The sequence below is a fragment of the Sinocyclocheilus grahami genome, unplaced genomic scaffold (genome assembly GCF_001515645.1).
Source record: "Sinocyclocheilus grahami isolate Dianchi unplaced genomic scaffold, SAMN03320097.WGS_v1.1 scaffold1329.1, whole genome shotgun sequence".
NCBI lineage: Eukaryota > Metazoa > Chordata > Actinopteri > Cypriniformes > Cyprinidae > Sinocyclocheilus > Sinocyclocheilus grahami.
Genome location: NW_015506508.1, coordinates 129279 through 143979, shown reverse-complemented (window position 1 = coordinate 143979; position 14701 = coordinate 129279). Strand labels below are relative to the sequence as shown.

Here is a 14701-nt window from a genome sequence, read left to right as displayed (position 1 = left end):
TACTTGGTGCATTGTCTTCCTTGCAGTTTGTAATTTGTTGCAGGATCTTTGCAAGACACCCTTGAAACTGATTAAAATGATCACACATTAACCTTTAGCCACACACATGCCTGTAGGACCCTCCTACAGAGAGATAAGCCTGTTATATTCATGTCGCATCTCCCACTGTGTTAATGCTTGGAAAAATGTTAATGTAGGCCAGTGTATTGTTTTCTAGCATAGAAAGAGTACACACACTCTGTCATACTAAGACGTTTGTGAACCAAATTCAGACTTAATGACATGTTAAGGCAAAGGGTTTAAAGTAATTACTGAAGATCTACTAAACTAAATATCACATCACAACCTGTTTGCAAATCAAATAGAGCTGATTGTTTTCTATTACCAAATATTTATCAAAATTGTAACATTTTCTTAATTAAAATGAACAACTTATTCTTCACTGAGGCATTCACAGCAGGACTGCACGCCTAATGTTTCTCATTATACCACCAAACAACTCCAACACATTGACCTTTTTACTCCAAAAATAGCATCTCTAATTACAGGACAGAATTTTTGTTTTAATAAGCATCTAATGAAGATGTTTAAAACAAACCTGCATCTGTTCTTTGTCCTATTTACAACACATTAAACATAATTACTACTGATGTTCTTATATTACTGCTACACTGATTATATGAAAAGACAAAGACTTCATATGTAGTGTGCAACCCAACATAGATGATAATCCACCCTTCCGGTCTCCAAACTGTTTGTGTTTGCCCGATTTAGGATCATAATCTGGTCGTATGTTAGCAGCAGCTGGTTGGTTCATTACAGACGGTCTGGTATGATGCCTGTCCAGCATGAGGGGCAATTAACTGCACCCACACTGGGGTCTGTGCAGGTGTGAAGTAATACTCATCTACTGTTCACTGATCCAGAATCTGATCATTAATCACGGACCGCATTGGACTGAGGAACACTGGCCCAGCCGTACAAATACACAGCTTTCTACCTGCAGGTGCAGATCATCACTCTTCAGAGGCTCTCTAAGAGGTTCTGTCCACATGGCATTTCCAGAGATTTGCTTGATCGATCTTGCTCACAAAACTGAACAGAACAACTGAACTGAACATGTGTGAATATGACCATGAACACATGCTGTGTTGAAGGACAGGAAAACAAAAAACGCTATTGTAAACATTACACAAACACAGTAGCCCTGAAATTATATGTCAGAGAAACTCAAGTCCTACAAACTCTGCACATGTCTATATCTAACAAAAGACAAAAATGATTTTGACAGCTGACATAATGAAATTCAGTTGTTTTTATTGAATGAAAAATAGCATGAAATTGATTTTTACCATTCAAACATTTAAATAAATCTGTAACTTAAAAAAAGACAAAAATTGAAATAAAAACAATACCCTCCTCCTCCTTTCATACACACACAACTGCACAAATATACACCCTCTCCAGCAGCTACATGAGACAACTCATTCATTTGCTCTGTCTCTCTTATTTACACACAATCTTCATTTGAACTGGTTGTCAATGAGAGTTCCCTTCATCTTGGCTTTCTTTGCCTCAAGCTCCGCCTGTGTGGAGAGAAACACCATTCAGATTACAAACAAAATCAGTTTAAATCTGTTAAATCAATGTCATGTTATCATTTAAGTCAGACTCTGATACCACATCCTCTAACTGAATTTTTCTCTTTGGGTTTTAAAGATGGTAAATGGTAGCCTTTCCATTCACATATTCACAGTATTGCAAGCAACTATCATACTTTTTTTTCTTTCTCAAATGAATCTCACTCATGTGTGAATCACATTGGTGTGTGCTAGGGCTGTCAAAAAAAAAAATTCGAATTTCGAATATTCGTCGAATTAAAAAAAATAAATAAATCCACATTCAAATGCAAAAACGTTGCATTCGAATTTTAGGTCTGCGTCAGCCGTCAGGCAGCCTTATCAGTGGCGCATGAAATGCGACGACAATGTAAGTGTCATTGCTTTTGTTAGCCTATCCAGTTGAACCCACTAGATGTGGCGCTGCTACGTTGTTCATTCAATATATTGCTGAAAACGAGAGCATCAGTGTGGCGAATATGTTGTTTACGGCGAAACTGAAACCAAGCCGTTCACACAGAACGCATATTTATCACATTTTCTAGTGGGGCATCTATCAGCATTGCACTCGTGTCTGGCACAAGAGAGCGGCATGTTTAGAAAGCCATGTAAAATTAATGTAAGTTCAACTTTTAAAAAACATGTCTCAAGACTTCATGGCGGTTTTTCCCCATCCCACTGTATCTCATGTTTTTAAAGGGGTCCTATTATGCTTTTTCACTTTTTGAATTTTAGTCAGTGTGTAGTGTGTATGTTTGAGCATAAAAAAGATCTTCAAACTTACAAATCTCAAATTTGAGTTTCAGATGATGAGGTGATTCTAGTAGGGCCCTGGATTAACTGTATGAGGTCAAAATGACTTACTATCCCCTGAAGCTTTTTCCTATTTGACTTCTCATTCCAATTTATATTAAAATCTCCAACCAAAATTAACTCTTTATTTCGATCAAACCCCTTCAAGAGATTTCTCAGATGATCATAGAAAATACTACTTGATGAAGGAGGTCTATATATGCCCACTACAGTAAATGTCATACATGGAGATAAAACAATTGTTACAGCAATATATTCTATATCCACTGAAGTACTGAATTCAGTTTCCTTACGTTTAATGCAGTCCTTCACGTACATAAGCAGTCCACCACCTTTTCCAAATTTTCGATCCTTTCTGAAGACATTATATCCCGAGACCAGATATGCAGTGTTTGGTGATGTTTCTGTCAGCCACGTTTCTGACAAGCAAAGCAAATCGAAGTTCGAATTTGTAAGTAACTGTTCCAGTTGTTCAGTTTTTGAGGCAACGCTTCTGATGTTTAAATGTCCCATAAGTAATCCTTTGGGCTTTGAACGCGAGTCCCATAACAGTTTCTCATGATTTGCCGTTTTAAACGGATGAAAATCCTTTGTCCCGTTGTGTGCACACAGTTTAAAAGTACCTTGTAGTCTGTTAACTCCAAAAGGCCGTGCATCATCTTTAGGTCCAGGTCCTGGATTTTGATGAACGTCGCTCGCCAGAAGAAGAGTAATGGCTAAATAACTGATAGTCCTCCGGAACAATTGAGATGGTTTCCTTCTCTCAATAGATCGCAAGTGCTTTGTTGGAAAAGTCACTTTTCTGTCATTTAATATCACGGAGAAAGAAGTGAATTGGCTGCATAAATCAGAGGTAGTAACAACAACTTGCGTGTCTGTCCACCGTTGATGTGTGTTTGTTTCCCAACAACAACGTAATGATGGAAACAAAAGAATAGCAGTATAGCCAATAACAATAATTTTCTGTGTCCTGTCGGCAGTATTTTGGCTTTGATTGGCTCTAGTTTTGAAGTCAAAGTTATTCGTTTTTAATTTAAAATTAAATTTGGCAGCGTTTACACCTGCAGCTCCTGCCCTGCCGCCAGCGTGCGCCGCCATCTTTTTTTCCATTATATGTATTACCAATGAAGGAGCATATATGTACATATATATGTACATCTATGTGTTTGACAGCCTACATCCTTCACAGATGGACGTATAAGTACTCCGTACATATCAAACGATTGGATTGCGTTGAATTGTGCCTTGTTTGTAAACAAATCCACGTTAAAATGACGCAGTCTGGATCCTCATTAAAAATAAAGCTAATCCACTCTTTCCTAATGTTGGGATCCGATGGAAGGTTATGCAAAGACTGTGTTTGTCCACAACTTGGCACTGAACAGCATCTTGTTGTCTTCGGAGCATCTTTTTTATTTGGTTTCTGTGTAGACCTGCATTTGCCTCTCACGTCATTTTACTTTACTTTACTTTTTACTTTTAGTCATTTAGCAGACGCTTTTATCCAAAGCGACTTACAAATAAGAAAAAGTAATTAAAACTAAAAGCTAAAACTCTATAAATACTATATACTGTACACACACACACATTTAAGAAAATGAAATAAATTCAATAAAAATGACAAATGCATACAACAACATTTCAAAACTAAACATTTAAATGAAAACAAAGTAAAGTATAATAATGATTCTAACATAACACTAAGCCAAACACCAAAAAACAACTACATGTGTGTATGTACAGCCACACACATATACATGTACATATATATAAATACATTAAATATATATATATATTATTTAATTTCCATTTTGTATGTTGAAGTACTGAAATAACTCAAATTAAATAAAACTAAAACTTAATAAAAAAACCTATATAGACATAATAAAAAAAACTAATAAAATGACAACATTACTGCAACTGTAACTAAAACTAAAACAGATAACTAATACAAATCAAATTACATTAGTTTATCAGTAGTCCTAAAAAAATAACACTGAGCCAAACACACATGCTAAAATAACAGCAACTTTCTGACACATAGTAAGAAATGGTTATAAAAAACTGAAACAGAAGTGAAACAAGTAGTAGGATGTACATTGTACATTGGTCATTTACACTACATGCATGAATAGGTGGGCGGGGCTAAACAGGCAGTGATGTAGAAGCAGGTGTTGATCTTCTTCTGTGGAGGCGGAGTTTAGCCACACTATTACGTCATAGAGCGGCACATTCCACAAGCTGTCATTTTTGCTGACTGCCTTCAATATAAGCTGTTTTAAAACTAAAGAGGAAGTTTTGAGTTCTGAAACTTACATTATATTTTTATTGTACAATGTTCTGAAATATGTCAAATGATCAAGGGAATTTTGGTTTCTCAGTTCATGACCCCTTTTAAGTAATGTGGCCAACATAATATAGTCATATTTCACATAATAATTTAAGCACAAGAGAAAGTACATATATAGCCTATGGCTGTAACAAATTTACATTTTGTTTTCTGTCAGCTATGCAACACACAAAACTGTATTGTCAGTGTAAATGCAACTATAGATTATTTTTAAAGATGTATTATTATTATTATTATTATTATTATTATTATTATTATTATTATTAGAAGTAGTAGTAGTAGTAGTATTAGTGGCTTGTGCAAATCTTAACATTGGCAGTTTCCAGAGTAAATCAAGGCATGTAATCATAATTTTGCATTGGTTTCTGTATTATTAGGTTTCTCATAAAGAGCCAGAAAGAATTGCCTTCAGAATGCACCAGATGCTTAATGTGGGTCTGCTTCAACCTGCTGCAGTCACGATATATGAATATTACTCACCAGGTGAGCTGCACACACACACGCCCATCTTCTTACATGTACACTTAAAATATATCATTTAGCCAAAGTGATTTACAAATGAAAATAACACACTGAAGTACACTGTAAAAGATTTGCACTTTAAAATAATGGTAATCTACTGGCAGCTGTAGAAGGCATCAGAGTTAGCCTAAATGTCTTTTTGATTCTATCCGTCATGTTTATTTAAATTTAATTGGGGATATTAGATTAATGCCTATCCATTTTGTTTATTTAGATTTTATATTATTCTAATATAGCTAGAGAGAGAAAGAGCGAGAGAAAGAGTGCTCTCGTAACGGAATGGATGGTTTATGTCTTTAGCCATTTATAATTGGACTGTCTATCTCCAGGGATTTCACTTGCTTATAGGCCTAACCCACAAAAAAAGAAATGGTCATCTTTGTGTTAAAATGCCTTGACCCCGACCGTGTGTGTATTTATTTGCTGGACATGGGATTAACTGTAAAACCCCGGTATAACCCGGGATATCGGATCTATCGGCTATACGGAACCCAGACTGACAGGATTGTTTTTCTTCTTTTTTATTTTTATATGGTATAAAAATTATGTCCGCATATGTTAGTAGGCCTATAACTTTTATACTCTGTCACGTATAGCACAGAGAGTGAGAACGAAAAATAATATATGATTCATGAAAATATTTTTGACAACTATCTAACTATCTTGACTATCAGAGGAAAAAATAAAGACAATAGTTACACCCCATTTTTTTCATAAAGAACAAACAAAACTTATGTATAGCTTACATACCCTTTCATTCAAAACTAAGCCATCATTGCTTAAATAAAGTTTGAATACACTACTAGTTTAAAATCACAGTATAATATAATTTATGTAAGCCTATGAAACACACCTATATCTCGTAATTACAGTTTAATTTACATTAAATACTAGCTTTAATGACAGCCCCACTTTGTGCATGCGCATTAAAATCCAATACCTGCGCATGCTCGTCAAACATCCAATACGTATTGGATCTGATCCAGCTACATCATCGTGCTACAGCTCTTCATTTTTACAGTATGTTACCGTTATTATCAGAGGTGGACAGTCCAGGGGTCAGAAAGTAAAAGTCCTGCCATATGTTTATTCCAGCCATGAACTCAGCAGCTGATTTCAGCAGAGGAGGAACCAAGTCATTCCTTTCAGATCACAAACCAGTCTCCAGTCATATCCCAAGTCCTCAAAGAGTTAAAGTTAATGAGATAATTAAGTGACTAATTAAATGATGATTGTGCATTAGTGATGAACACCTGCTGTTACTGAGAATTACAGAGGATCAGATGCTGATGTTTTATTGGTTAAAAGGATGTCACCATCATGGAGATCAGTGTTTGCTTTAGTTGCGCTCTTAGAACACAATAGAACATAATAAACTCTGAACATCACAAAACATGCAACTAAAACTCAACACAAAAACAAAAATAAAAGCACATAAGAATTCAAGAAAATAAGTGGACAATTCAGCTGCATAATTTCTTCATGCCGCAATGCATGCTGGGAGTAAAGGGTGAGTTTTGTGTTGTGCTGGTACCCAGCATGCATTGCAGCAAGAAGCTTTTGTTTGTCACCATTTTTTTCATAATTTTTTTTTATTTTTAAGTGAAATTGTTTTTAAATCCTTTTTCAATTGGATGTCACTACACTTGTCAATCTCATGCTGTAAAGCACTTGGAAAATCCTAAATATTAAAACACTCATGGAATTATTTTCTGAATGAGCCCAGCAATACTCCAGCAGTTTAGCACTATTAGAAACAGTTGACATCACCTGACCAACCATAAAAGTTTTGTTATAACGAATGCATTTTAAAGACACAGTTACAGCAAATAACTATAATAGTGGTAACGTCAAACAAAAATAAAACATCACTATCTAAACCTCTGTTCATTCTCAATAAGAACTTAGATGTCTGACAGAAATAAAGTCAGTCTGGTTAGTAATGCATGAAGCTGGTAAAGCTGTTTGTTGAGTTTTTTAAGTCCTCAGTTGATTTCATCTCAGGCTGTGGCTGAAGTCCGTTGTAGTTCTTGTGTTTCTCTTTTCTTCAGTGATTCTGCTTGTTAACAGCAGCTGTTCATCACTGGCTGAATTCACTCATCAGTGTTCGTTCTCTCTGTCAGGTGGACTGTATTAGTAAACTCATGTAGGGAATAGTGAATGAGGGTGTAGGGTGTGATTTGAAACAGCCTCTGAGTGTCGACTCTGAACGCTGTTAATTCACGATATATAGCAGCAGGCTGCTTTCTCGAAAAATGACAAATATTAACCAGAATGGAAAATGCTTTAATGGAAAACAGCATGTTACTGTCAAACTTTGGCCATTTTATTACAGCGATTTTACACAATTTAGGAAGGCAAGGAATAAATCAATACAAGTTGCTCTGCTATAGCAGATGTCTACAGCACAGGAGCACATTGTTTTTAAAGTGCAGAACGTTGGTTGGTCAAATGCTCTGGTTTAAGGCTGAAGGTGTGTATGACATGCTGCTGCATTCAGGATTTTCTGGCAAGTTTTCGCAGTGCTAGAAGGGTGTTGTAATCGTCTTTAATTAAATGCATGTGTGTTTTTCAGATGCACGCTGTACAAAGTTCTACCACCCTGAAAGGACTAATGGTGCACTTTACAAACTGTGTAGCTTCAATTAAGATCATTAGAAACCCCTGGACGTGCAATCAATCCTGCTGGACATTGAACAAAAGTTACACAAAAACTTGTTAAAAACAAACTTTAAACTACCCATACCTACCAAGAAAACAGCACAATGCTTCAATACACATGGTCACTCACCACACAGGATTGCAGCTACTTGCAGGCCCATATCTAAAAACAAACAAGGTAATAAGCCTCTCTATTTAACAGGCAAAAAGGCATTATTAAAACTGGGACAACCCTAAAAAGTGGCCAACAACCAGCACACGACAGACAGGAGAATAACCCAACTGCTAGCACTCATTCAAAACACCACAGGCCACAAAGGGGCAGTACCAAGGACAATGCATCCCAAGCATTCAAACAGTTCCCCCTTTTATATGCACAACATAGGCACTAATTGGCTCATGAAACGTACCCAACCGACCAATCATGATAAAGTATGAACACTGATAGGTTCACCTGTTTGGGTAATTCCAGCCAATCATACTGGGTCTATAGCTCACTCTGCTACATATAGCTATTTTTATTAGATTTATTATAATTATTTGTGGATTGTGCAAATATTGGAAGTGTCAAATGACATGCAATCATAATTTTACATTGGTTTCTGTATTATTAGGTTTCTCACAAAGAGAAAGAAGTAATTTCCTTCAGAATGCACCAGATGCTTAATGTGGGTCTGCTTCAACCTGCTGCAGTCACGATATATGAATATTACTCACCAGGTGAGCTGCACACACACCCGCCCATCTTCTCACTTAAAATATTAAAATATATCATTTAGCCAAAGTGATTTACAAATGAAAATAACACACTGAAGTACACTGTAAAAGATTAAAATAATGGAATAATGGTAATCTACTGGCAGCTGTAGAAGGCATCAGAGTTAGCCTAAATGTCTTTTTGATTCTATCCGTCATGTTTATTTAAATTTAATTGGGGATATTAGATTAATGCCTATCCATTTTGTTTATTTAGATTTTATATTATTCTAATATAGCTAGAGAGAGAAAGAGCGAGAGAAAGAGTGCTCTCGTAACGGAATGGATGGTTTATGTCTTTAGCCATTTATAATTGGACTGTCTATCTCCAGGGATTTCACTTGCTTATAGGCCTAACCCACAAAAAAAGAAATGGTCATCTTTGTGTTAAAATGCCTTGACCCCACCGTGTGTGTATTTATTTGCTGGACATGGGATTAACTGTAAAACCCCGGTATAACCCGGGATATCGGATCTATCGGCTATACGGAACCCAGACTGACAGGATTGTTTTTCTTCTTTTTTATTTTTATATGGTATAAAAATTATGTCCGCATATGTTAGTAGGCCTATAACTTTTATACTCTGTCACGTATAGCACAGAGAGTGAGAACAAAAAATAATATATGATTCATGAAAATATTTTTGACAGAACTAACTATCTTGACTATCAGAGGAAAAAATAAAGACAATAGTTACACCCCATTTTTTTCATAAAGAACAAACAAAACTTATGTATAGCTTACATACCCTTTCACTGAGAATTACAGAGGATCAGATGCTGATGTTTTATTGGTTAAAAGGATGTCACCATCATGGAGATCAGTGTTTGCTTTAGTTGCGCTCTTAGAACACAATAGAACATAATAAACTCTGAACATCACAAAACATGCAACTAAAACTCAACACAAAAACAAAAATAAAAGCACATAAGAATTCAAGAAAATAAGTGGACAATTCAGCTGCATAATTTCTTCATGCCGCAATGCATGCTGGGAGTAAAGGGTGAGTTTTGTGTTGTGCTGGTACCCAGCATGCATTGCAGCATGAAGCTTTTGTTTGTCACCATTTTTTTCATATTTTTTTTTTATTTTTTAAATCCTTTTTCTATTGGATGTCACTACACTTGTCAATCTCATGCTGTAAAGCACTTGGAAAATCCTAAATATTAAAACACTCATGGAATTATTTTCTGAATGAGCCCAGCAATACTCCAGCAGTTTAGCACTATTAGAAACAGTTGACATCACCTGACCAACCATAAAAGTTTTGTTATAACGAATGCATTTTAAAGACACAGTTACAGCAAATAACTATAATAGTGGTAACGTCAAACAAAAATAAAACATCACTATCTAAACCTCTGTTCATTCTCAATAAGAACTTAGATGTCTGACAGAAATAAAGTCAGTCTGGTTAGTAATGCATGAAGCTGGTAAAGCTGTTTGTTGAGTTGTTTAAGTCCTCAGTTGATTTCATCTCAGGCTGTGGCTGAAGTCCGTTGTAGTTCTTGTGTTTCTCTTTTCTTCAGTGATTCTGCTGTTAACAGCAGCTGTTCATCACTGGCTGAATTCACTCAAGCCCAGCAATACTCCAGCAGTTTAGCACTATTAGAAACAGTTGACATCACCTGACCAACCATAAAAGTTTTGTTATAACGAATGCATTTTAAAGACACAGTTACAGCAAATAACTATAATAGTGGTAACGTCAAACAAAAATAAAACATCACTATCTAAACCTCTGTTCATTCTCAATAAGAACTTAGATGTCAGACAGAAATAAAGTCAGTCTGGTTAGTAATGCATGAAGCTGGTAAAGCTGTTTGTTGAGTTTTTTAAGTCCTCAGTTGATTTCATCTCAGGCTGTGGCTGAAGTCCGTTGTAGTTCTTGTGTTTCTCTTTTCTTCAGTGATTCTGCTTGTTAACAGCAGCTGTTCATCACTGGCTGAATTCACTCATCAGTGTTCGTTCTCTCTGTCAGGTGGACTGTATTAGTAAACTCATGTAGGGAATAGTGAATGAGGGTGTAGGGTGTGATTTGAAACAGCCTCTGAGTGTCGACTCTGAACGCTGTTAATTCACGATATATAGCAGCAGGCTGCTTTCTCGAAAAATGACAAATATTAACCAGAATGGAAAATGCTTTAATGGAAAACAGCATGTTACTGTCAAACTTTGGCCATTTTATTACAGCGATTTTACACAATTTAGGAAGGCAAGGAATAAATCAATACAAGTTGCTCTGCTATAGCAGATGTCTACAGCACAGGAGCACATTGTTTTTAAAGTGCAGAACGTTGGTTGGTCAAATGCTCTGGTTTAAGGCTGAAGGTGTGTATGACATGCTGCTGCATTCAGGATTTTCTGGCAAGTTTTCGCAGTGCTAGAAGGGTGTTGTAATCGTCTTTAATTAAATGCATGTGTGTTTTTCAGATGCACGCTGTACAAAGTTCTACCACCCTGAAAGGACTAATGGTGCACTTTACAAACTGTGTAAAGGAGACCTGTGCCAGTGTGCTGAAGGTATTACAGTTACACTCATTCGCCAGACATTTTTATCCAAAGCCGTTCGCAACTTGTCATAAGAGCCAAATCTTCATTTAAATAGTTTAAATGGTGTTCTACTTTATTTTATTAATTTTATTTATTTACTATAATTTTTATTTTATTTGTTTTTCTTTTTATGAATAGAGGAAAATGTTTTGTTGGTTTGTTATGAATGTGTGTATAAATATATATATATTTAAAAATCAACATCTCATAACACAGAGAACTGCAGTTACCAGAAGAAGAATCGGGTCAGTGATGAGGGGCGTTTGAATAAAGCCTGTGAAGCTGGCATGGATTATGGTAAACACACGTTCTCCTTCCTCAGCCATTGAGATCCAGTCTCACAGCTCTGATATAACACCAATATAACACAACTCTTTGACAGTTTATAAAGTCACAGTGGTGGGAATGGATCTGAAACAGGACTCTGACATCTATGACATGAAGTTGGAGCTGGTGCTGAAAGAAGGTACAGTTTATTATTAATATGTGTCCATCTTAAGTATACAGCGGGCACTTATTATTTTCTTTTGTGGAATATATATGTAAACGTCTTTTATGTGAAATATCTTATTCAGGTCAGTACTAAATAAAAAATATCATGCATTTTGTATGATCCCTCGTATTTTGGTAAAATAATTAACATTTTGCAGATTCTGTAAGGTGTATGTAAACTTTTGACCTCAACTGTGCTTACATCTGCACTTTCTTGCTTATGATGAGAGAATTTACGTGAGAGCAGAATTCAGTTGTTTCAGCGATGACTCATCTGAACGCCTCTGATTGGCCAATGCATTCATAAGCTCAACTGAATCGTATGTGATTGGTTATAATATGCAGCGCTGTAAAAGCGCGGAAAAAGAATCATGGTGCAACATTGAGCAGATATAAATCTAATGCTGCATTCAACACTTTTCATTTCATTTTCATTTTATTTGCGACAGCCGTAATGGATTTAGTTTAACTGTACAACAGCATTTTTGTTCACATGAATTGCCATAGTTTCTAAAAGCGGAAACCAATAGTGCGGAGCCATTATTTAAAATTGGAATTTATAAATCCTTGGGGACTTTTGGGATAGCGTAAGTACACAACTGCATGAAATATATAACACCATGCAAGTTGTTTTTGGATATTTTATTTTAAATATCTTACACATCGTTCCTTTAATAGCGTACGTGAATGCAGGTGGTTGACACATGCGCTCTAGAAAGCTTCATCTTAGCCCAGCATCAGCTCTATTTTCTACACAAGTTATGACCGATACAAATGTCTTTGTACTCTTTTAAACTAAAGTTGTGTCATAACCCCCTCACACAAGCGCTTCTCAATGGGGGTGTCTGTTCTTGCTTTCAGTCTCCGCTATTTTGTTGCTGATGTTCGTCTCTTAGTTTCGTTTTCTAATGTGTAACAAAGGCCCCGGCCAGTGCTGCCACTTTGTGGAACAACTGCCCTGATAGCTCAATTACATCATGGAGACGTCTATTTGACATCTGCATTTACATCTGCTGCAAGGTGTATTTTTTAGAGTATTTGCTCATCTGTAATACATCTGTATCGCGTTTCCTATCAGATGTCAAATAGACGTTTATTAGACGTCTTTATGATTTAGGATGTATGTAAAACTTACATCTTATAGACGTCTATCAGAGGTTTGTACACAGCAGATGCTTTCCAGATCAAGCGATCTTTAACAGACATCTTGCAGACGTAAGTGTGCTATCTGGGTGATTAGTACAAAACCAAGTCAATGTGCATGTGTGACCTGCACGTACAAAGTATCACATTACAAAAATTGTGTCACGCTGACCCTCGCGGACGCTTAAAAACTAGGGATGCTCCAATCGATCGGCCGGAGATCGGTATCGGCCGATACTTTTATGACTTGATCGGTACTCGCTAACTCGGCCGATGTCACGAACCGATCGCAATTTGATGATGTCAACGCGTGACGACGTACAGGATCCGTGGGGACATAAATGATTTGGTGCCGCAGTCATGTCATTGCCGGTGTGTAAATGGACGGAAGAACGGAACAAAACCTCGTCGGCGCCGTAAAGGATAACGGTAACATAACACGCTGATCGTGGGCTGCTTTTAAATGGTTTATAAAACAAAATGTCTTCTTTGGCCATATTAGCCTACTCAATAGCATTAACACAGGCTTTACTCCTTTCAAACTTTATCTGGAATGTCAGTTTCTGTCACTGCAACTTCCCGATCAGGCGAACGAACACACACACACGCGAAATCATCTGCCTCATGAAAAAAATTTAGTTAATATTTGCATTTATGATTTATTTTATCCACCCGCAAATAATCAGAATGCATTTTTTATTACCCGACCCGTTTGCTGCGTAAATCAGACGGACTTACTTCAGAATTCATTCTCTGCCAGCAGGAGGTGCTTTAAAGCGGGAGAAACAGAAGTTTCCCCAGTAACGGCTGTGCACACAAAGCAGCGCTGAGCTCACAAATGCTGCTTTATCAGGCATATAACATGCAAGATGAAATTAAAATGACATTGACAATTTTCTGAAGATAGTTTTCCTTCAGAAATACAGTGATATAAAAACACCTGCGCCTCGTTTTGATTTTTGTACGTGCTCATGTTTATTTAACGAAGCCTTTTGGAAAATCTGTCAGTTTTGATATTGACAAATAAATAAATGTATGGGAAACACATCCCACAGCACAACCACCTGAGTCCAACTTCAGTCTACTCATCACCTTAACTTTAACAGCGTTTGTAGCCTGCGCCATACCCAGACTGATAAACAAACACAGACCGGAAGTTAACTTTGCGCCAGGCGCGTGCGCCCGATGAAACATCTATATAAAGCTTGAAGCATCAGAATCTGCATCGGTATCGGCCGATCACCATGACAAGAAATCGGTACTCAGTATCGGCTGCAAAAATCCTGATCGGAGCATTCCTATTAATAAAACAAAGTTTATTTTGGGCTTAAGTAAAATTAATTGCGTGTTTTTATAGCTCTCTTGAAATATTGCTGACATTTGGGACATCTTGATAAAATTGTCTCCTGTTCTGTCCTATAGGCACTGATGAGGAAGTTGAGGGGAAAGTGAGACTATTCCTGGCTCGTCCCAGTTGCAGAGAATATTTAGGATTGGTAGAAGGCAAGTCGTACCTCATCATGGGCAGATCTGTTGACCTGCCAGAACTCGGGGGAAGGTAGGTGTCAGTACTTCCTGACCTACAGTATTCTTCTTTTGCACAGAAGGACCCACAACCCAGTAAATTTAGGATGCAACATAACATCATATAAAAAAATTTGTGATATTATCTAGAGCACTAATTTTCCTCATATAGTGTGACATTCACATAGAATTGCTGTATGAGTCATTTCTTAGACTGACATAAACCAAATCAATCTTGGGTAAAACGTCAGCTCATTGTCTGTTAG

At 36.7% G+C, this 14701-nt stretch overlaps 1 protein-coding gene across 4 annotated transcripts in view; it reads left to right on the top strand.

Moving 5' to 3' along the window:
• Positions 1-14701, top strand: part of LOC107569282 (complement C3-like) — a 90417-nt gene that overhangs the window by 75286 nt on the left and 430 nt on the right. For 3 of the 4 annotated variants that reach the window (XM_016255332.1, XM_016255333.1, XM_016255330.1), the window contains exons 35-39: positions 8580-8685; positions 11157-11246; positions 11493-11573; positions 11659-11742; positions 14334-14469. In XM_016255332.1, coding sequence (XP_016110818.1) covers positions 8580-8685; positions 11157-11246; positions 11493-11573; positions 11659-11742; positions 14334-14469 — 497 coding nt within the window. Of the gene's footprint in view, positions 1-5159; positions 5266-8579; positions 8686-11156; positions 11247-11492; positions 11574-11658; positions 11743-14333; positions 14470-14701 lie in introns of all 4 variants that reach the window. The other variant, XM_016255334.1, reaches the window with a different exon arrangement.